This window comes from Copidosoma floridanum, unplaced genomic scaffold (assembly GCF_036245765.1).
Source record: "Copidosoma floridanum isolate Cflo_tuat_1 unplaced genomic scaffold, Cflo_Japanese_pri ptg000018l, whole genome shotgun sequence".
Classification (NCBI taxonomy): domain Eukaryota; kingdom Metazoa; phylum Arthropoda; class Insecta; order Hymenoptera; family Encyrtidae; genus Copidosoma; species Copidosoma floridanum.
In genome coordinates, this window is record NW_028321895.1 from 2,823,705 (window position 1) to 2,846,111 (window position 22,407).

Genomic DNA, 22,407 nt, shown 5'->3' on the forward strand with positions numbered 1-22,407 from the left:
CTTATAAAAAAGGTATTTTCCTAAAAAGTTATGATATACTTTAAAAATAGCTTTGAACAAATCTAACATGTTAGGCAAATTTGATGTATTAAACTTGTATTTTGTAAGGAATTTTTGAAGCTTTCATACAAATAAATAGTTTTTTTTTTTGAATCTATAGTCTTGAAAAACTCTGAAATTTAAATATGAAGACGGTAAAGTTTTTTTTTAATTTTTGGTGCAGCATAAATTTTGTATGACATTCGTAGTATAATACTGTTTAGTAATCATACTTTAACAAAATCAAACCAACTAAGTAATATTTACTTTTGACTGGTACTTCATGCAAACCTTACATCAAATACATTCATTCCTTCCTATGTCAAAAGTACATAAAAATGTTAGGGCAATAGTCAGTATTACTTCTTTTGATTTTGTTAAAGTACGAGTACTAAACATTATACTACAAATGTCGTACAAAATGTATGCTGCACCTAAAATAAAAAATAAAACTTTACCGTTTTTATATTTTGGTTTCAGAATTTTTCACGGCTACAGATTCAGAAGGAACAAAACTTTTCATTGTCACTGTATGAAGGCTTCAGAAATTCCTTACAAAATATGAACTCAACACATCAAACTTACCTAACATTTTAGTTTTGTTGAAAGAAAATTTTTAAGGGTTTATTAATTATACATAACTAATTTTATTATAACTGTTACGAATACTTTACATTCATCATTAATGTTTTTTTAATTTATTTGACTGATACGCATAACATTGAATTAAAAAGAAATTGGGTTTAACTAAAAACCGTTTTGTCTAGTTACAAGAAATGTATTATAATTTTAATGGCAGGATTTTAGAATAAAAATATTGAAGAAAAATAAATTAAGTTTTGATGATCAATTGCAACTCTATAAGATTTACTAGGATTTTAAACATAATTTCAAATTCAAATTGTTGAGTAAGTTATCTTGAATTATTCAAGATAATGATTATTTTAATTTTCCTAAAAACTCGTAGAACTTCCTCAGCTTGTGCAATGGCTAGTATGTAGCCAGATATTTAATTAGAAATAACTACTTCTCGAAATAAATTATAAAGATTACTTTTTCTTTACTTCATTTATTTACACTTAATTCAAGCAATCTCTTACAACATTATACTAATGATTACGTGAGCATCAACAATAATTGGTTTTACCTTAGAGTAATAGTTTCATTCTTAATGAAACCTCGCACCTATTTCTATATAAAAAAAGTACCCTTGTGTACTACGTATATGTTAATGTATTATATTAGTATACATAGTTTATCTTCTTAATATAAATAAGGCAAGATCATCACATGATGCCATAGTGTACACACAGGTAATATCTTAGGGCATCAAGAACCTGTGGATCAGTTTAGTCCTGACAATACATTTTTATCCTTGGGTTCAAATTTTTTTTTAAATAATTCAATATTTCTTTGATAACTCAGCTTGATTCTTTAAAAGTGCTTCCCTTGTACAAGTAATAGTGCACAACCATTTATATTAAAACTTGTAATATATCATATTTAGCACAAAATTCTGTGCAAGTCATGACGAGAAAGTGATAAATATTACATATTCATAGAGAAAACTACATATATGATTATTGTCATTAAATATTGACAACTTAGTATTATTGATGGTTTTTTTATTGTTTAAAAATTGAGTACAAGAATAATGATCATACCAAACTTTCAGAATAAAATATGTCACTATTCTACATTTACCGTTTTTATTTTACTCTATAGTTTAGTTACAAGACATGTGAGATTATAGTACCAAAAATTTTTACTGTAAATTCCATTGTTATTTTATCTTGCAGAACAGTGTAAAAAACGTTGATAAGAACTACCGCTAAATTATTAGCTATGATATTAATCGTACGATCACAGTTACAGTGTGTACAAAAAAACTTAATCGTAAATCCATATTGATTCAAAAAATAAAAAAATTTTTATCGAAACTGTCTTGTATGATAATACAAAAAGTTTTAGGGCGATAAATATAGTTGTTTTATCAAAAACTTTTCAAAATGTATAGTCAAAGTTATTTACTTTATTATTTATTAAAGATCAGTTCGAAATTTGACACTTACATCGTAAAAATTTGTTTATCAAAAATACTTTTATATGTATAGTATTGCCTAATCTTATTATCGACTAATAAGCTTTTTAACTACTCACACAAAACTTACTTTTATATGTTATCATTCATAAATATAAGCGTAATTAGATTGTCTAGATTTTACATTAATTGGTCAAACTTATTACATATATACATATTTACATCCCGTTTCCGCTGCTAATGTAAGAGCAAATTTTTTTTTACGTAAGATTGTGTAATACATGTGTTTCTTGCATCTATAGTATGTTGACATTACACAGTTTAAAGCAATCCAGATGCACGGACTGACTTATGACATTAAAGATAAACTAATAGATGATTCGTCATTGACATCTAGTTTGAAAAATCGAAAAATCAAATTTGTTTGTAATAATCGCAAGCTGTACATACTACGTTTGCTTTCTATATTTTGATACGTGAATAGAGCTAGCTTTAAATTACATTTATGAATGTAAAATTATGTTGTACAACTCTATTGCCATTAATCACATTAAAAATTTAAAATATTGATATCCTGATGATAATAAATAAGAATGAAAGAGTACAATACTACTATTGATGTTACAAAAATAAAATTGTTTCTCCTTCTTAAATCCACCAAGTATTAGCACAACGTATTGTTAGGTGCTGTAATTTTATCTCAAGTATCATATCCATCTGTGCAGCGATTTAAAATTGATTCGCATGATCGAATTACTTTTGCCACTGTATTACTTTCATGCTAAATAAATTATTGTTCAATTTTAGAATACTTTAGATATTGACTGTACTATAAATTTTTGTACAATTTTCACAAAAATTATTAACGGTATCACCTAACACTTTAAAATGTTTATCAAAAATTACACGACAGTAGTAGTTCATACTTTTTCTTGTCTTCGATTGCCACTGTAAAGCTGATAGGTTTTAGGTCAATGTGTTTCTTTGTATATTACTTTTGCAACAAGATACCAACTTACTTTTTATTATTCTTTACAGTATTGTATATTGTATCATAACAATGAACGACGCGTAACACATCAGTTCCATCATCAATTTGTTCTTCGGAAACTGGTATCATTTATTGATCAAAGGAAAGTAAAAAATGCCTTTTACACCCTATACACATTTGCACTAGCATGTCCATTGAGAAAGTATTATTGTTTGTTACTATTTTTCTCTCAAAGTTATACAGTGGTAATACAATGTAATCACAGAACAACATAAGATACATTAAAAATAACATTGAGAGAAATTAAAGTAAACTATTTTTCGAATGTCTGGAGTGGGTTCAGACATGAAATCAACAATTCGAGTCATGAATGTTCCATTATCTTATTACACCCATTACTATGAGTATTATACATTTAATTGAAAAGATCTATCGTAAAGCATACTTTTTGACACACTGCTCATTGCTGCTTATACTAATACACCATCTACACCATTCAGGATATTCTTATTGTTGTTACAAGAGATTATCATTATACTCTCGAAAGATTCTAGCACCCTATGCTTCGAAAGAAACTCTTCATTTAAAAAAGTATTAAAGCTACTGATTTAGTTTGTTGTAACTAATGTAGCTTGTTCTCGAGTAGATGTTGCATGGAGAATCCACGAGAAAAGACTAGTAAAATATCAGATATCTAGGCATACGCGTTCCATATCTCCTCTTCGTACCATAGAAGCACCCCTAGCCTATATACTCTGCACAGTAGCTAGCTCCACGTAGAGAACGTGAAATCTTAAGTGCCCAAGCAATAATCGGATACCGTATAAAAATAGTTTTCAAAATAAAAAGGGTCCCAGTGAGCCACTTTGCCGCGGATTCCGTTCAGACGATGTCCTCCCTGAGGTTGGCCAACTCCTGCAGGGCCGCGGGGTCGATCGTTGGCTCCTCGGGCTCCTCCTCCTTAGTCGTGAGTAGTGCGTTGAAATATACGTCGATGTCTTTAGAGGCTTTGACCGATGGCCGCCTCTCATTGAAGTAGCTCATGTGCTTGCGCTGCTGCAACTCGGCCTCGACCAGCAGCTGGTTCGACACTCCGAGGTCCTTTGGCTTGTAGGTCAGAATTTTGATGATGCTCCAAACCAGGCAGACCACACCCGCCAAGAAGGAGCCGTACGTGATGATGTCCTGCAGGCATGGCAGGATGTTCAGGTAGAAGAGAAACCGGGCATGTAGAAGTAGCGGCATCTCGTGCATCCCCTATGCGGATAAAATTAGGACTTTATAGGTGAATCTTTTCTTTTCTTATAGTACCTATTTGCATGAAATAACTACTTTTTGTTATTCATAAGATGAGGAAAAGAGCGTTAAAATAAACTGTCTGTATTATTTTTCTAGTGACTTTGATAAATTTGTAACGTGATACGGGTTTGGGCTTCAAGTAGATTTATTTGGGATGTAGCAGCAGCTTAATAGTTCCCAAATTCTACGTCTTTATACTGTACCCCCTAATTTAATAAACTGTGAAAGTAAATGACCGGTTTTTCGTGATAACACAACGCGGAATTGAGTATTTGCATGTCTATGGGATGTTTTACGAGCAAAAAAAAGAAATTGTAACTTACGATTTCGAACCACAGTAGGGGGAGCACAAGATTCGAAAAGCCCTCCACGTGCTCAATGGTGCTGATGTCCTGCAGTGCAATGTTTATTTGAAAGCGAAAGGCGAGATCCACCGGAAGACCGGACTTTGGCTGAATGAAGAAGTAGGACTCGTGCAGGTCTTTGATCGGCTTGAGTCCTTCGACTGCTGCGAGAAGTTTTGGATCCGACTGATAGAAGTGTGGGTATGACAATGCAATAGGAAAACCTACAATCAATACAAAAACAGCGGATGGTTGATAGAGCTACAGTTGAGTAAAGATTACTTTGATTCAGTCGTATGAAAAATTAGAATTAAAAAAAAATCATTCATGGACACGTAAACGTCATTTTATAAAAATTCTTTTTTTTTTTTTCTTTTTTTTTTCGTGAGCTTGTAAGCCTGCCAATATACAGAGTATTTTTTTTTGTATGGGATGACCGTATAAATATATCCTACAAACAACTGATTTGAATTGAAAACTTATCTTTCCAAACTTGCTTTTATTATTGTTGCTTGGAAATTTTTTTTTTATCATAATTATTGAAAAAAAGGTCTCCTTTCAAAAGAAAGGAATTTTCTCGAAATTTTTTTGAAAGCCGGCTCTCGTCAATTTGTTCCATAAATATTCTCTCAATCTTTGAATGATTTTCTTGGTAATGAATAATGACGCTTGTATCTTGTGCTTGTTCTATAAAAAGCTTGTTACCGATTCTCTAGCTTAACTTTTTTCATGAATCGTTAATCTACGCGTCTGTGAACGCAAATTTATTTTTCATTCCGCCATACTAGATATGCCAAGTATAAATTACGCATAAGGAATCTAACGCACTTTAATAGGTACTCCTAGTAACTACTCCTGCATTTCATAGAAAAGTATGGTTTGCTGCAAAAAGAAGTAAAAACTTCCCTTGGGATATTTACACCTACACTTAATACACTTTAAACGCTCAAGTGCGAAAATTATCACAAACCAAAAAAGTATATTTATCACAGTTTTTACATTAAAGCTTACTTTTGATAGTTTACACTTTTAATATTGTACTGTGGCTAATGAGTTTTTTTAAACTATAAAACTATGTTTGCAGTACTGAAAAGTAACCAAGTGGCATAAGTTTCCAATTCATATTACAGTTGCAGTAAAAGTTGCGTAAGTTGCCATGATGAAAACATGAGTGTACACATTTTTCAAATCCTCGAAAATCTTTTTCAAAAATTATTTAAACGTTTATCAGCAAATTAAGATTTTATAAAAATAATCACGAGTGTGCACAAAAGCTTTCACGAGTTTTTTCATACTACGCTGATTTTCATTTAGTTTTTAACATTTTAATCGAAATCCTGCGAAATGGTGGTTGAAAATGTTATTTTTTCTGTAGTTTATCACAACTCAACTACGATCTTAAGTTAGTGACAAAAATTATTGTTTTGACCTAACTTTATAACGCATTGCATGAATCTAAGGTCACATAGATTATCAGATAATCCGAGTGTTTCTTCGTTTTCAACATTTTACACAATAAAGACACTTCTATAAGTGTAAAAGGTTATGCAAACTATAAAGAACAAGCATGCACGATGCTATTCCACGTAAGAGGAAGTGGTTTGAAATTGCATCACAATGAAATTATCTGAAAAAACGCGCATCTACTATAATTGCGATAAAACTAGATTACACGTTTTTTTTGAATCGCGTAATCATTTGCGTACTTTGTGTTGATGCGTGAAAAAGCCCGATTTGTGACTTTTTTCAAATTGACACTGACGCGTTAATGAAAAAGCTTTGACGGAAAAAAAAATTACGGTCATTATGCGTGTTATTATTTTTCGTACTCGTCGATATTCACTGAAACACGTTGTCAGACAAGTTGAGTCACCTACACTGAATATTCCATAATCATACAAAAGAACAAGACGAACCGTAATAGCAATCGGTGACGTCGATGAGGCCATAGGGTAAACAGTACCCTTGTCTGCAGAAGCACTTGTTTTCAGGCCTGAAGTGGCCGTTGTCAAGCTCGTTATCCTTAAACTTGTACCTGTACGTGTTCAAGCCTCTGATGGTTTTTTCACCAGTGCGCACCTGTTAAAGAATAAAATAAAAATCTGACATCCATGACCCAAGCTGAAATAGTCCTTTCTACAATTCTCTGTCAAAGTAAAAGTGCCAATAACTCACCATGTCCGCACTACGGCATAGACTCTTGCGGAAAAATCTGAGCGTGTCGTTTGGCTCGATGAAACCCTGAAACTTGGCACCATCACTCGACTCCCTGACGTTGGCACACCTGCCCGTCCATTGAGGCAGGTTCTCCGAACCCTTGTACTTTTCGATTAAGCCTGTCAACCTCACATCTTTCTCGCCAGTGTAAACGGTTTCAAAGTCCCCATCAAAGTCGTACATCTAAAATTATTAGCGCTCATTACCATATCGTCACATGTGTGTCTCTCAATGAATCTCACAATAAGTTTATCCCATACGGCATGATTACGATTTACGGAAATTTATGCACATCATATAAGATAGGAAGAGTAGCAGCTTTTAATCTTGAACTCCGAGATATGGTTGTATAAGTACCTACCCTGTCGATGAGCCCGAGCCGGCCGAACTTGATCCAAGCTGGCATGAGGTTATTACCAAGAGTTACCAAGGTTGACTCGTATCCAAACATGAACTCCTTGGCAGTCATGCGCACTAGGGGCTTCGAGTCCGTCTGCCGGATCAGTAGGTTCAACCCCCAGCGAGATATCACCGTTGCATCTTTCATCACGTCGGCTATACTCTGCAACAGAAGACATTTTTTTCTTTCTCAGTCAGTTCTTGGTACACATATTTTTTTTAAGACACATCAAACAACGTGATGAAAGTTTCATTATTTCCATGCACGTTTCATTATTTAAATAAGAATTCCATTCACACCATTTTCACCGTGCATTATCAATAAAGTCTCGGTTTCCCTTGACTTTCGTGTTTTGTGCGGCTAATCTCGGCGTAGCCAGCAGATTTTTGAGCCTTGATCCAAGTCCAAACAACTCTAGCCAGCAATAAAAAAAATGTTTATCGTTCATATAGGGTTCCTCGGAACATTGTTTTTTGAAATGGTCATCTGCCGATAGTTGTGAAAGAGCTACCAAAGAAGCTTGCAGTAAAATAAGTTTGGTTCAGTTTACGTTTTTAACTGTTTGTTTGAAATTTATTTCGTTTCAACAAATGTCAAGAATTCATGTAAGATTTTAAAATGCTCATGATCTGAACACATTTTCCTTTACGTATCGACACACGGGGAATCTCATGTGAAACCGAGACGGGAAATGCTAGTGATATTTGTATGTGGGTGATTCTGCCGTGAGTGGCCAAAATTTTGTGTCCAGAGCTCATGTTACTACATTAAATTAAAATTAAATGTTCAAATTCCGTGAAATTATGCTAGAAGTGTTAATATTCTTAGAAAAAACTTTCAAGCTGATATGTTATCTCCTCAATGAGATAATTAAGAAAATGTAGTCGAAATGTCACTTCCGTATCCCTCAGAGGTAAGAATGTCTCTTTTTCTAGCTTTCGAGCTTTGATACTTAACGAAACTTTTTTACAGTATTCTTAGGATAAATCATGAGACACGTGTCTCAGCGTTTGGTCTAATTGGCCTTTTTTCGCGAAATACATCGATGAATATCGATTTTTTTTCGAACACTAGTTACGAAGGAGTACACTATTTTAGGTGGTCCAAAATAGGCTCAAATGACTACGAAAACGAAGCCTCATTGATTACAAAAAAATTTGTTAAATTTGTTGCTTTCAATCAAAAGTTATATGGGTTTTTTTATTTAAATACGAATTTTCGGTAAAAATATACGAAATCTCATTTTTAGCTATATTTGTCGCTCCTGTCTAAACAGCTGTAACTTTTGAACAAAGGCACTAAATGGAACTAAATTTTTTTCAATCGATAGAGTTTGATTCTAGCTTTTACTTCATTTGGGTAAGCACGCTTCATCTATACAAGAAACTTAGCTACACGCATCAGAAGCAGACATATTTTTTTTCGAAAATTGACTAAAATTGACTTATACAAAATACCGTATAACTTTTGACCCCAGAAATTTGTTGGAGAATCGCTTTGGATATTTGCTGTAGATGGTATTTGAGGTAGAACTATTATGAAAGAACATTTTTTTAACCAATTCATTTTAAAACGATTCTTTAAGGCACTTTGAGCCACTCACGGCTGATCACTCATATACATGAGCAAATCCACAAAACAATCCTTTTTATCACCCATTTTAGTAAAAACATTTTTTTTTTGAGGCATACCCTTGAAACCGGGCTCTTTTTACTCGTAATGTCATGCACTGCGAGGAAAAAATTTTGAACACAGGTTTCAGTAAGGGTGACACCCTTTTCATTCGAATTACATGTTTATATATATATGGGTGATTCTGCTGTAACTTGCTCAGATCGTCTCCGGTACTCATACTCACGTGCCGTAATGAAATCAAAAATTTTAAAAACGTCAAATTGTGTTAAATGTTGTCGACTTTATTTGACATATTACCTTATACCAATATATTGATCCCTTCATTGAGATAATCGATAATTAAGAGTCAAATTTTCCATTCCGACCCATGTCCGCAACTCAATTTCACTCATGAAAGGTTTCGACGGTAAAAAATAAGGCTTATATCCCACTTGGGCGTGTAAGCATTATATACTCTAGGTATTGGTGATTAGATTTGTACCTTAGTCTCACCAAAAATCGACAAAGACGAGTGAGTTTTCACTGCTTACATTTTGTCCGCATATTTGCACCATAATCGCGGTTTTAACAAAAATCAGTTCAAACTAGTAACTTTTTGAATTGGAAATGCTAACCAATAATCATTTTTCAAAGTATAGGACTAAAGTGAATAAATTCTTACGACAGTAGTAACTGAAGTTTTTACCTCTCGAATAGCTAAGCTCTTCTTTTTGCGTATTTTGCGCGTACAAACATTTTATTCCGTTTCGACCTCCGTGGAACAACCACTCGGTGTGCGTGTGCAATTACGCAAACTAAAGTTTCTTATTGCATTTGAGGCTAGTAAATAAAGTATGGGTAGACAAGTCATTGTAATAAGTCTATGAGTCGTACGAGCACTACAAACTTTGAAAATTCCATTCCGAACTTTTCCATTCCGACCCTACTTCACCTCAAAGTGCTGTTTTTTTTCCTTTTAGAGTAATCAATCCCAGCCAAATTTTTTTTTCATCACTGTTGGGCTAAGAGATGAATTGGCCCTTTTTCGCTACGTAAATGCAAAAACGGTGGTGCTGCTTCCAACGTTGGTAGCCAAGTGGTACACTCCGTTAGGTGGCTTTATCTGGGCTTAAATGAAAGAAAAAAACATGGTCCTAATGTTTAAAATATAAATCTTTGAATTTTATGCCGCGAATGAAAAGTTATAGTGATTTTATGAAAAATACTGAATTTTAGCCAAAATGACATTATTAGCGATATTTACGCTCTAATTGAAACAGCTGTAACTTTTGAATGGAGGCACAAAATCAAACAAAATTTTTTTTTAATCAATAGGTCTTGATCCCAGCTTTCATTTGAGCCCAGTAAAAGCACTCAAACTGTTGAAGGAGCTTAGCCACACGTGCTAGAAAGTGACACAATTCCTTGAAAATCGATGAAAGCTGACTTTTATAAAATTTCGTATAACTTTTGACCAGAAACTTTAATAGTTGCATAGCTTTAAATGTTTATTACTGATGGTGTATGGGGTACAAATACCATGAAAAAAAATTTTTTTAACCAACTTCTTTAAAAAAAATTTTTTAAGTCGATCTGAGCAGGTTACAGCAGAATCACCCATGTACATAATAATAGCGTGTAAATCGCGAAAAAAGGGTGTCGTCCCTACTGAAACCCGTGTTCAAAATTTTTTCCTCATAGTACATGACATTACGAGTAAAATGAGCCGTATCTCGAAGGTGCAGTGCGTCGAAAAAATTGGGGGCTAAAACGGGATATTTTTTGTTGATTTCCTCATATACACGACAACTTTTTAAAAAAATAATCAACAAAGCATTTAACCAAACTATCAAAATAACGGTAAGCAATCCATTGTTGTCCTCACAAGTGTCATTACAAATAAAGAAGCGCCACTACTGCCGACCACAAACAGCTCTTCACCAATCGTTCATGTAGACGAGAGCGAATTGCCTGCATGTGTAGGTCAATATCCACGCGTTCTCCGAACTCTACTAACTGCTAACTCCGCAGGTTAAAAACGAGTTGGGTGCCAGCACAGAGTCGCCACTCTCCTAGAAGTGATTAAAAGGCTACACTAATCTCTTTAGCCGTGAATGACAAGAGCAAGGCATGGACTGCCACGTGCCGTACTGTAAAATTTTTACGTGTGCAATGTCAACCAGTTAACGCAACTGTACTAGATTGTACTTTTTGAAATGTAGTGAGGTACGGAGTATTTCTGATACGTATGAGGGTATGAGTCTGATTTTTTTACGGTAAGGCAGAGTTGTAAGTTTTCCTCCAAAGATCGATCTACGAAAAAAACAATTTTGGAAAAAAATACTTTTCATTGTAATCGTCGTATCTTGATCCATGGCCATCGATATTTAAGGATAAGGATTCATTCGTATCGTACGTACGATTATTCACTAACAAACGAGAAACGTATACTCCCCATTACGTTCACTTGTGTTTACAATTGCATAAGCTAGCTGTCAGGAGACGCGAGCTCTCTGTGATTCATGGATCTGCAGACTAATTATTCACCGTGATCTGGTTAGGCGATGCTCGTTTTTTCCTATTTTTTCTTTTTTCAACTCAATCAGTTTCTTTTAGAGACGCGAATGCTCATGTATCCAGTCACTTTTTTCACTCTACTTTTTTCTCCTCTTTTTGATTTAAACACTCGAGATTCATTGAAAAAGAAATTTACCACTATGCAAAGATAAATTGTTTACCGTGTATTTTAAATAGTACGAAATAAACATTATACCTGCTTGGAAAGAGCAATAATACTCTTGCGTAATGTTATTTACAGGTCTGTACAGTTCCAAAACTTTTGGGGTAGGTACCAACTGATTTCAAACATAAAACAACGTACCTATCTGAAAAAAACTCGAGATTTCAGGAAAATATTCAAAAGACAACCCATTGTTTGTAATGTTTGACTAACTCTAAAAACATATACATCCAATGCTTCCTCGACCAAAAAGGACACTGTGACAGATTACCTCCGAAATTTAAAGTCACATTTGTACGCCTTGTACCATGTATACGTATAACAATCCAACACTCGAAAGCCTTATTCACTCACGGAAAATTTAAATGCAGAGTATTCCTGATCACGTGACTGATGCAAGAGGCTCCGGTTAAGCCGGTGCAGAGAAGCAGCAGCAGCTACAGCGAACACTCGGGTCATCATCGATATGCTCGTTCCTCCTGTGCAGTTGCGTAAGCGCATGGTGTGTGAGTATCATGTATATTGCGTTATAAGTGTACACTGCAAACGTGTTTTATGCAATTCATACCGAGGAGTCAACTTTTTTACATAACGCGTTCATTCACGTCGGTACGTTTTTTTCTCTTCTCCCCTCTACTTTTCTTCCAAAAAGTAATGGGGCACAAGGCTAAAAATGATAACTGGCGCTGTTTTCAATATTGCGTCGAAGAAGGGAAACTACAACGATTAAGCCTCCGATTTTTCTATCGGGGTGAGTTTCACTTTGTTTCCTCTTTTGATGTTTGTGAGTGTATGTGATAAAGAAGTAGGCTTTTAATCAGAATAATTTCCAAGATGACATTTATTAGTCATCGATTGTTCGATTTGGGGTTCACACGATGACTTGCTGCTAAAAGATCTTGTTACCGATATGCCTACATGTGTAGAAGGGAAGGTCAAGCCAAAAATCGGATGGCACGCCTTTCACCTGTACTCAGGGTGTACGAGTCTTATTCGCACCTCATTTCACTATAGTGCTCAATCACTTAGTGTGAAGTTTTCACACCTTATCCTTGGTACTTGTCGAACGAAAAGCTTATTTCTCCTGGATTCACAGTTCCAACAGAATAATACATAATTTCTTACGTGCACATAAAAAGGATATGGCAACACCAATGAATTTTTTTCGGAGGCTCGTAAGGGCTAGTAGGGCTAGAAAAATTCTCTACGGATTCGGATGTAAAAATAAAATTACACACCAAACTAGAGGCTGATCCTGTAAGTTTTTATCGTAACATTTATTGGTACTAGAGCGCGCGGTGGCTCAGTCGGCTAATAGGTCGTGGATTGGCACACGGGAGACCGTTGTTCGATTCCCGGCCAGTGCGACTTTTTCGGGCAAGTACTCCTGTGTATTTTCACATGTACATTTTCACCACGCAATGCTCCTCAAGGAGGGTTTAGGCGACCTTCTCGCAGCATAATTGCCTAATTTTTCCCTACCCCCATCCTTTAATAGGAGGGCCTCCCATCCCTTTCCTTGTCCCTTCCCCAAGTGCTAAGTGCCCATAGTAGTGCTCCTTATCAAAGGAGCCGGACGTAGAGCACTATAATATAAAATAGAAAAATTTATAGATACTACAATGATTGAGAAAAGGGACCATGGAAATTTTGCTCCTACGCCTTATATACAAGCTTGAACGAATCGATCTCTCATGCGATGTATATCTATAATACCCACATATTATAATGTTACAAACACTGTCGTACCAACTTGGACAGCGGCAATTTTCCCTTCAGAACTCGCCTTACAGCCCAATCGGTGGTTTTTTATTGTGCCACGTATTTTACTGTGCCAAGAGTATGTCACTCCTATGAAGCAGTCGAGACTAAAAAAAGAAGCTTCACGACGCTAGTCGACAGCTGGCATCACCGTCTTGTCACGTCACACACAGTTTTTATAAACTCTTCTGAACGCACTTGTTCGAGTCGCAGGGTTTTCCTGCTTGCGGTAAACCTGCCTCCATCCGCTCCTGATGTACTCCGGCTCATGCATTTCGATCTAAATTCACGAGATTCCTACCGCTCTCTTTGGAGAGCCACGGTTGTGGACGAACATATTTGCCGGGTGGGATGTAGGTGCATGCGAGTACCTCCGAATAAATTGAACGGCATAGACAGGTGGTCGCTCTTGGACCACAACAAACTGAAACAACTTTCAAGTTGTTTCAAACACAGAGTTGTTATTGTCACGTATATACGTGTGCACGAAGACCGCGAGGGTCAGGCGGTTCCGTGAATCACGGGAGAGTTGATACTTATACTCTTTATGGCGATTTGTGTCAATACAACTCTCTATGCTGATTGATTCTATTGAGCGTTGCTCTTAAAATAACAAACAAGATTCCATAAATTAAATTAAACTTTTGTAATTGAAAAAAAAACTTGATTTTTTTTGGATTAATAAATGTTTGTTTGTACATCAAAAAAGGTATTGATAGACTTTATAGGGTCGAGTAAGGATTGTGATTTGACACAAAGACGAATTAAGGAGTCTAACGTGAACGTGAAAGAATTTCGAGTACTGTGGCCTGAGAAATGCAGAAAAATGTGAAAGATTGCATACTTTGTACGTGCATAACTTATTTTTTTATCATTGAAACTGTTACGAATATGTCGAAAACAATGGGTACAAGATTGCTTTTTTTGTTCAATGGGCTGGATGGTACGCAAATTATGAAATTATAACAAGATCCAGTGATTTGCTTCGTCTCACTATTAACGTTGAATACACTAACTAACTGTTAATTGAGTAGACTAAAAAACATCTTTTCTCAAAGCATTTTTCTTTACACTCAATCAATGAAAACTTCCTGTTTACAGATACTCGATCGTCTCTTCTGTTCTGCACGCATTTTTATACCTTGCCATTGGGGCCAAGAAGACGTACGTCTTCACATTCCACCCACAGCACACCCGTAAATCATTCCGTCTCGGTGAAGCATCAAAAAGCTACGGAATGAAAACTGATACTATATTATCGGACACGCTCCACACGGCGCTTCTAAACGCTACCTGTTAGCCGCAATCATCAAACAACAACGGCAACGAGCGAAAAGGGAGCGACCGAAAATTAAAACGGCACATCAGCAATTGCAAAAAAAGATGAGTTATTATACCCACGCGAGTGATGGAAGAAAAATAATGGAGCACCGCACGCGGGATTTTGCGCTCCAGTTCGAAGCAGCCGAGAGAAAAACCCACAGGCTCACGCATCTTTCTAAAATCATCATCATCATCGCTCAGATGCGCTAAAGAGTCGAGCTTTCATCGCGAGACCACTCCGTTCTCGTTCGTACCCATCATCATCATCATCGAGTCCGATCATGCGTCTTCGACGTTCGCGTAATGTAATGCATATATGGGTAATTCTTTTACAAACCGTACGAAATCGAGCAAAAAATGACCGACCCATTTTTGATTTGGGTGAAACTTTTTTTACATGTTCTACATTGAAAAAAAGAAGATACCTGTTCGAGGATTTTTTTTTTTTATTTTTTTTTTACGAGTTACAGAGGGTTGAAAATTGAAGATTTTCGTGATTTTCGCCTTGGAGATACATTTTCAAAAATTCATAACTCCGGTTCTTTTAAAGCTACGGAAATTTTTTTTTTTTTCATTTTGAAGGTAATAAAGTGAATTTTAAGAATAAAATTAATCCGAAAAAATTTATAAAAAATTTCATATTGTTATAAACAATTTAAATGTTTAAACCAATTTTTAACAATAAAACCCACCACTTAGGGTTTTTTAAATATAACCATCGTATTCTACGTCAAATTTTACATCGAAAATGATTTTTTAATTTATGGAGAAACGATTATTACTATTGCAAAAAAATTAAATAAACTATCGCGATACTTGATGTCATCTTCCCAAGTTGCAAATTACATATGATATTCTTATTGTATACCGTTGTTCTCTGAATCATTTCACAAACAATAGTATATATGATGTTTTATATATATATTATGTTTAAAATTTTCAAATAAACAATATTATTTATTAATAAATAAAGTTTCATAAGCAATCGGGAAAAAATAAATAAACAATTATATTATTTCATACAAAAGAGATGTATTTGATATTTCAAATTAGTTTCATTCTATGTCAACATTTTTTTATTCTAATATCATAATAGTGTAAATATTTACTATAAATGTAAAATTAATTTTTCATTTAAAAATTTTTACGATATTTTTTTTTTCACTCAAAGAGAACTGCTTTGCTTCCAATTCTTGAAGTGAAATGGGAATCATACAATAATACTTTAATGTTCCTTTGATCATAACGGCTTTTTCAAAACGTGTAATTAATCGTTTTTCCTCTTCTTTGTACTCGTCATTGGTTGAATAGCAACACGTTATACTAGGTAAAGCTTCTGTAGCCCAGTCAAATAATTCTTTTGGTGTACGTATCGGATTATTAACTCTTTGAAGACTTGCTCTAGCAGCAAGTCGCTTTAGAGTTCCACCTAATCCGTCACACGGTCCTTTACCGTGTGATGTCGGGAAAAAGTGCCACTCAGCTGCCATTTCGAAATCTTTTAAATGATGTGTCAAATTAATAAAATTTTTTTTGTTTTTATATTGTCCACTCGCCCCGTCCGAAAAGTATATAATTTTATTTATACATTTTAAATTTGTTTTGATAAATTTTATAAGTTGTCTTTGAAATAAATGTACAGCAACAGTGTCGTGACGTAAGCATTCACACATGGAAACAAAACTTTTATTTTTTAATTCATCTTTGTCATCTTTGTAGTAAATAGAAAATGGATGGATTGTAACTTGATCATTATTCCAATGTATACCTTGAACTGAGTTTTGAATAACAAATGCATAGTTTTCGGAAAAGTCGCAAATTACAATACATTCATTTTTCTTCAATTCATTTTTTTGAAGATTCATAAAGTCTCTTTGTTTGTTGACTAAAAAAGAATGTTGCAACAATTTATTCAAACCGCTATTTAAAAATTGTAAATATTCGTCTACAGTAGATGTTAACGTTTGTAAAGAAGTTCTATCATTTGTTACCCATTGTTTATAATTAACAGTTTCAATAAAAGGAAAAACGATTAATTACACGTTTTGAAAAAGCCGTTATGATCAAAGGAACATTAAAGTATCATTGTATGATTCCCATTTCACTTCAAGAATTGGAAGCAAAGCAGTTCTCTTTGAGTGAAAAAAAAAATATCGTAAAAATTTTTAAATGAAAAATTAATTTTACATTTATAGTAAATATTTACACTATTATGATATTAGAATAAAAAAATGTTGACATAGAATGAAACTAATTTGAAATATCAAATACATCTCTTTTGTATGAAATAATATAATTGTTTATTTATTTTTTCCCGATTGCTTATGAAACTTTATTTATTAATAAATAATATTGTTTATTTGAAAATTTTAAACATAATATATATATATAAAACATCATATATACTATTATTTGTGAAATGATTCAGAGAACAACGGTATACAATGAGAATATCATATGTAATTTGCAACTTGGGAAGATGACATCAAGTATCGCGATAGTTTATTTAATTTTTTTGCAATAGTAATAATCGTTTCTCCATAAATTAAAAAATCATTTTCGATGTAAAATTTGACGTAGAATACGATGGTTATATTTAAAAAACCCTAAGTGGTGGGTTTTGTTGTTAAAAATTGGTTTAAACATTTAAATTGTTTATAACAATATGAAATTTTTTATAAATTTTTTCGGATTAATTTTATTCTTAAAATTCACTTTATTACCTTCAAAATGAAAAAAAAAAAATTTCCGTAGCTTTAAAAGAACCGGAGTTATGAATTTTTGAAAATGTATCTCCAAGGCGAAAATCACGAAAATCTTCAATTTTCAACCCTCTGTAACTCGTAAAAAAAAAATAAAAAAAAAAAATCCTCGAACAGGTATCTTCTTTTTTTCAATGTAGAACATGTAAAAAAAGTTTCAGCCAAATAAAAAATGGGTCGGTCAGAAAGGTGTTCGGTTTGTAAAAGAATTACCCATATACGTACGTGCACGTTCGAGCTAAAAATCCGTGCATATCCACATTCATGCGAATCGTATGCAGCTGTTGCGTAGCACGTGCTGGGCCCGGATGAACGTCGGAGGTTCCTCGGTGGAAGAGATACGGCGATAAGAGACGCGCAACACCGACTGGACTACCGGTTTCGCGAGCCGGTCGCCCCTGCCGCACCGGCAAAAACATCGAGAGGGTCCACTCCCTCCACCTTTTGTTTTTCTTGCCACTTCAGCACGTGTGCGTACAGTGTATACCTGTCGCCTCGCTTTTGCGGAATGCACTTGTAGGTATACAGTTCTTCTTCCTGGGTATACGTCATACATGCACGCGGTGTGCCCATGTCTTGCTTTTTTCCCGCGTGTTTATGTTTTATTTTCGTTTTGGACAGGGCAAAAATCCCAACTACTCTTCGGCGTTTTAATTCCACGCGAACTGTTCTTATTGTCTCTGGTCGACGTAGCGGTTTTTGGACATCTGCCGTGCATTCAAGGAGAGCGGGATTCTTGGCTTTCAACAAAAATAAGGAAGAACGGGAGAAGCTGCGGGTCATTGATGACACGTTTATGAAAACATCTCAGCCCGTCTAACGTTTCAGGACATGGTACAAAAAAACGATAAATGAAGAAATTTGGTTGTAAACAACTTCTCGGGACGGTCAACAGTGCCACGAAGGCTTCTGTTTCGGCAAAGTACTTTCTCACGCCGATCAGTTCTCATCATCTCTCCGCCTCTGCAGTGACCTCCAGAAAGGTATACTCGCGCGCGCGCGTGCGTTTAATCATTAATTGGTATACGCATTGTGTGCATTACCCGTTTATTAGCAAAGAGAAAGAAAACAGTCTGTGGGATAAATCGTCGTATAGTACTGGTGTTCAATGTGCACATGTCCATGCCCTCTTGAAAATCATGAGTTTTGTACTGTAGAGCCGCGAAGCCGGGGGCCAGTTGTAACAGGGTGGTAAGTAGTAACACCCAAGTGAAAGGTTGATAAGAGTTATTACGGACAACCATCCCGTTTATGAATACTCACGAGTGTACCACGCACACCTCACATAAACTTTCCGGGAAAAGAAAAGTTTGCGTTGATTCTGTCGTTTTCTGGAAGTTTCTGATCACGTGCTTGTACAGCACAGGACAGTTGCAAAATACTTCATGGACAGGAAAATAATGGTCCAGCGGGTATGCGCCTCGGAAGATGAATATACGTTTACCTACGTGCATGGCGATTGTAATTGCTATTATCATTTACAATTAAGTAACTACCCGTGAGTTTCTCCTTGCAATTTACAGTGTCGTGTGAGTTTAAATGCAGATGACCGGAGGCTAGTCGTGCCAGTGCGCACAAGTGCGAGAAAATATTTTTATTTTGGAGTGGCAATTATTGTGCAAGCGCGGTAAAGAGGTGCGATTTATATGTATAATTCAAATCTTCAAGAAATACGTGTAGCATTGCGATGTATGTTTTTCATCGATACGCTTCACGGGACCCATGCACTTGCGGTAGAAACAAGTAATTATTCAAATATCTAACAATTACTTACGTTTTAAATGTAAAGTTTATCTTGAACCTTGTGGCAGAGAAAAGATGTTGGCAATAAAAGGATTTCACAATACTCAGAGACCATATGCACAATGACATTTATGAAAAAATAACTTTCATCAAGTGTCGTGGGGCAAAAAAGACTGACTATATGAATCATTGAACTGGTCGTTACATCGCTCCAATTTTCGATAAATGCGTAAAATTGACTCAACGTGTTAATGGATTTTAAAAGAACACTTATGATTTAGGCTGTTAATCTGCTCTCAAAAGTCAGGTTTCGAGTAATATTGAAACCCCAATCTACTTAGGCTCTATCTATTAGTTAAATGTTCTCCATTATTGGGGTGCCAGCCTGTGAATGTGCTGGATCACGCTATTGACGTCAGAATAGAGATTTTCTGTCGAGTATTTGAATAATTGATTGTTGTTATAATTTACTGTTAATCAAAAAGTGCTTAGAGATCTTGAGATATTATCAAGTTGGAAGTAATGTAAGAATTTTTGACGAAATTTTTTTACCAGTTTTATGAAATTGCCAGCACTAGGAGTAGTATACCTACTAATTAGGTATATACATATACATTTTACTGAAAACGGCATATTTCATGTCTCAGTCGATTTCAAAGTCGTTTAAGGAGATAATGATCTGGAAACTTTTCCAATTATTCGAGGGATGTTTACTGCGAAAGGTTAAATAGGGTTCAGACCATAGAAGAGTATTCCGTTAGTTTGAAATGCAAAAAAGGGGCAAAATTAGCGTTATGGGCTCATGTCTCATTCGAAAATTTGCAGTTTTGACGACGCCTGGAAGCAAAATTCGGAGTTTTTACTTTTTCTACGGTATGGGATCTCAAAGTTACTAACGTAAACAACGTTTCCACGCTTTTGAGACAACCATAAATAATTTCTAATTTGTATTGCCCGTGTAAGCCTGAAATCTTGTGAATTTAACATTTCAACAGAAAATACTCTTACAAACTCACGCAATTAAGTTTTGGCATTCCAATTAGGGCGTTTTGTATTCTACAAAGGTCCAGCATGTTGCAACAATTTTTTCAAATTTTTTGATGCGTTACAATCTTGTTTTTTTGATGATTTTACAAGACCCCGTCATGCTCCTTTTGTTGCTAAGAGCCCGTAACGCTATCCAGAAATAATACAAAACGCATTGTATTTTCGTTTAATTTTAGATTATTGACTTTGATAGCGACTCGTACTACTGTTAAAATTTTTTTTGGGCAGATACAGCAGGGCACGAAAAATTCTAGCTTATTTTGGTTACGGACATTACAAAAATTTTTTTAGAAAAATTAAAAACCCGTTCCAAGTGTTTGTCCATTTCGACCCTCGGAAATGCCATTTTCAATTGAATGACCCATTCATATAACTGTTCCAAGAAACTTTCCATGCAGTTGTCAATAGTGGGATCATATAAAACTGGAAAATAACATTGTGATCAGTTGTCGTCTGGAAGTTCACTTGCTTTTACAAAAAATCTCATTTTTGAATTTTTAACCCCTTTTTTATTGCTACAATTGTTCTCATCTCTCGTCTATATTTTTATTACTTTTTCAAACGTTTGAATCGCCCACAATTTTATTATTGATAAATTGTCATACTCACGCGGGAAACCTGTACAAGAAAATTTGGTCTACTTTAAATAAAAACATCTTAATTCAAGATTCGCGAATAAAAATAATCCAAGTTTTCAGCAAGTTGCTAAACAGTTTTACATATGCATCAAACAGTATTAAGCCTCGGCAATTACAAGTTTGCCGATCATTCAATTAAAAAAAAAACAACTTCTCGCGAATTACGAAACTGCTGGTGAGCAGACAGGCAGGCAAGCGAGTGAAACGAGTGATCCCCGTGTGGTAATGAAATTCAATTTATTTTGCCTGGCACGTGAAATACCATGGTGATCGCGGATTCATGAAAAATTTCGCAACGCCAATTCTCACGCGCGTACACGAGACAATGATCTTCGATACGTACGCGCCGTAGTATGATCTTCGAAGTAGGTCCCGTGTCTACTGTCAAAGTGCAGCAAATCAATGGATTTAAGAAATAATGAGCCGCATGGAATAGGTTAAGTACAAAGAATCTAATGACTACGAAAAAATTTCCAATCATCAGTTTTTAAAAAGTTTAAAAAAAGTTTGTTTAGGTATATTTTTAAGATGAAGGTTACAACTTTCCACGTACGTTATTCACGCTAGCGGTAAGTTAAGCTTTTCTGTAAGCTTTTTACACAAATGTTTTATTTATCTTAAGAAAATTCACAGTATGCAGTATGTAGTTTGCATTAAAACATACTTTTTTATTTTTATCTCTATTTAATGTAAAAAAATATCAGTAAACTTTTTACTTAATTCATTATAAGTGAAAGACTAACACTAATCAAATTTTTTTTTAAACTCCGACTATTGATTTTTACATAGCTTTGAAGCAAGTAACAGACAAAAATCGCTTTCACGAGGTTGGGTTTTCAAAACAGTTTTGATGTCGAAAATCATCGAAACTTAACGAAACAACCATCAGCTGGAGTTGAAACCGTTACACAAACCATTCATTTGATAACAATGACCAAATTTTTTTTTCATACTTACAAACTTTGGTCCATTCAGGCCAACCTATAAACTAATTTTTAAGAACATTTTCCAACCAAACTTCAGTCGAGTCAACTGAATTTTTCCCATTTTATGTTAGTCGGGAAAAGACGCATTATAGCTTGTGCGCAACAACAATGCACTAAATTAACTAGAGAAAGAGAGACTGCGCGGATCGTCGAACTCTTGCACCACACGCGTGCGAGCAAGTATCACACGAACGAACTTCGACCCCAGCTCTGCAATCGAACGTGATTGCGCGCTTATCGAAATGCACTTGTGCGTCTACTTACTATAGTGTAACTTAGAGGCTGTTTCCGGCCCTCGCTATAAGCGATCATGGTGCACGTGTTGGCGATGTAATGGATTTTTTGTAACTCTGATCTATGATGCCTTCGGTCAATGCCTGCTTTATTTGAAGTCACGTTTTTGCCTCCTCTCTCGTGCACACATGTCTATTATTAAGCATATAATGGATGATTCCGCTGTAA

General features: G+C 35.0%; 1 protein-coding gene across 1 annotated transcript in view; it reads right to left on the reverse strand.

The window, feature by feature from the left end:
* Positions 1-2,082: 2,082 nt before the first annotated feature.
* Positions 2,083-22,407, reverse strand: part of LOC106643295 (scavenger receptor class B member 1-like) — a 55,065-nt gene continuing 34,740 nt past the window's right edge. Inside the window, exons 4-8 of the mRNA XM_089592491.1 lie at positions 7,293-7,493; positions 6,890-7,114; positions 6,631-6,793; positions 4,694-4,938; positions 2,083-4,328 (exon numbers count right to left, since the gene is read on the reverse strand). Of these exons, the coding sequence (XP_089448617.1) occupies positions 3,954-4,328; positions 4,694-4,938; positions 6,631-6,793; positions 6,890-7,114; positions 7,293-7,493 (1,209 nt within the window). The 3' untranslated portion in view covers positions 2,083-3,953. The remainder of the gene's footprint in view (positions 4,329-4,693; positions 4,939-6,630; positions 6,794-6,889; positions 7,115-7,292; positions 7,494-22,407) is intronic.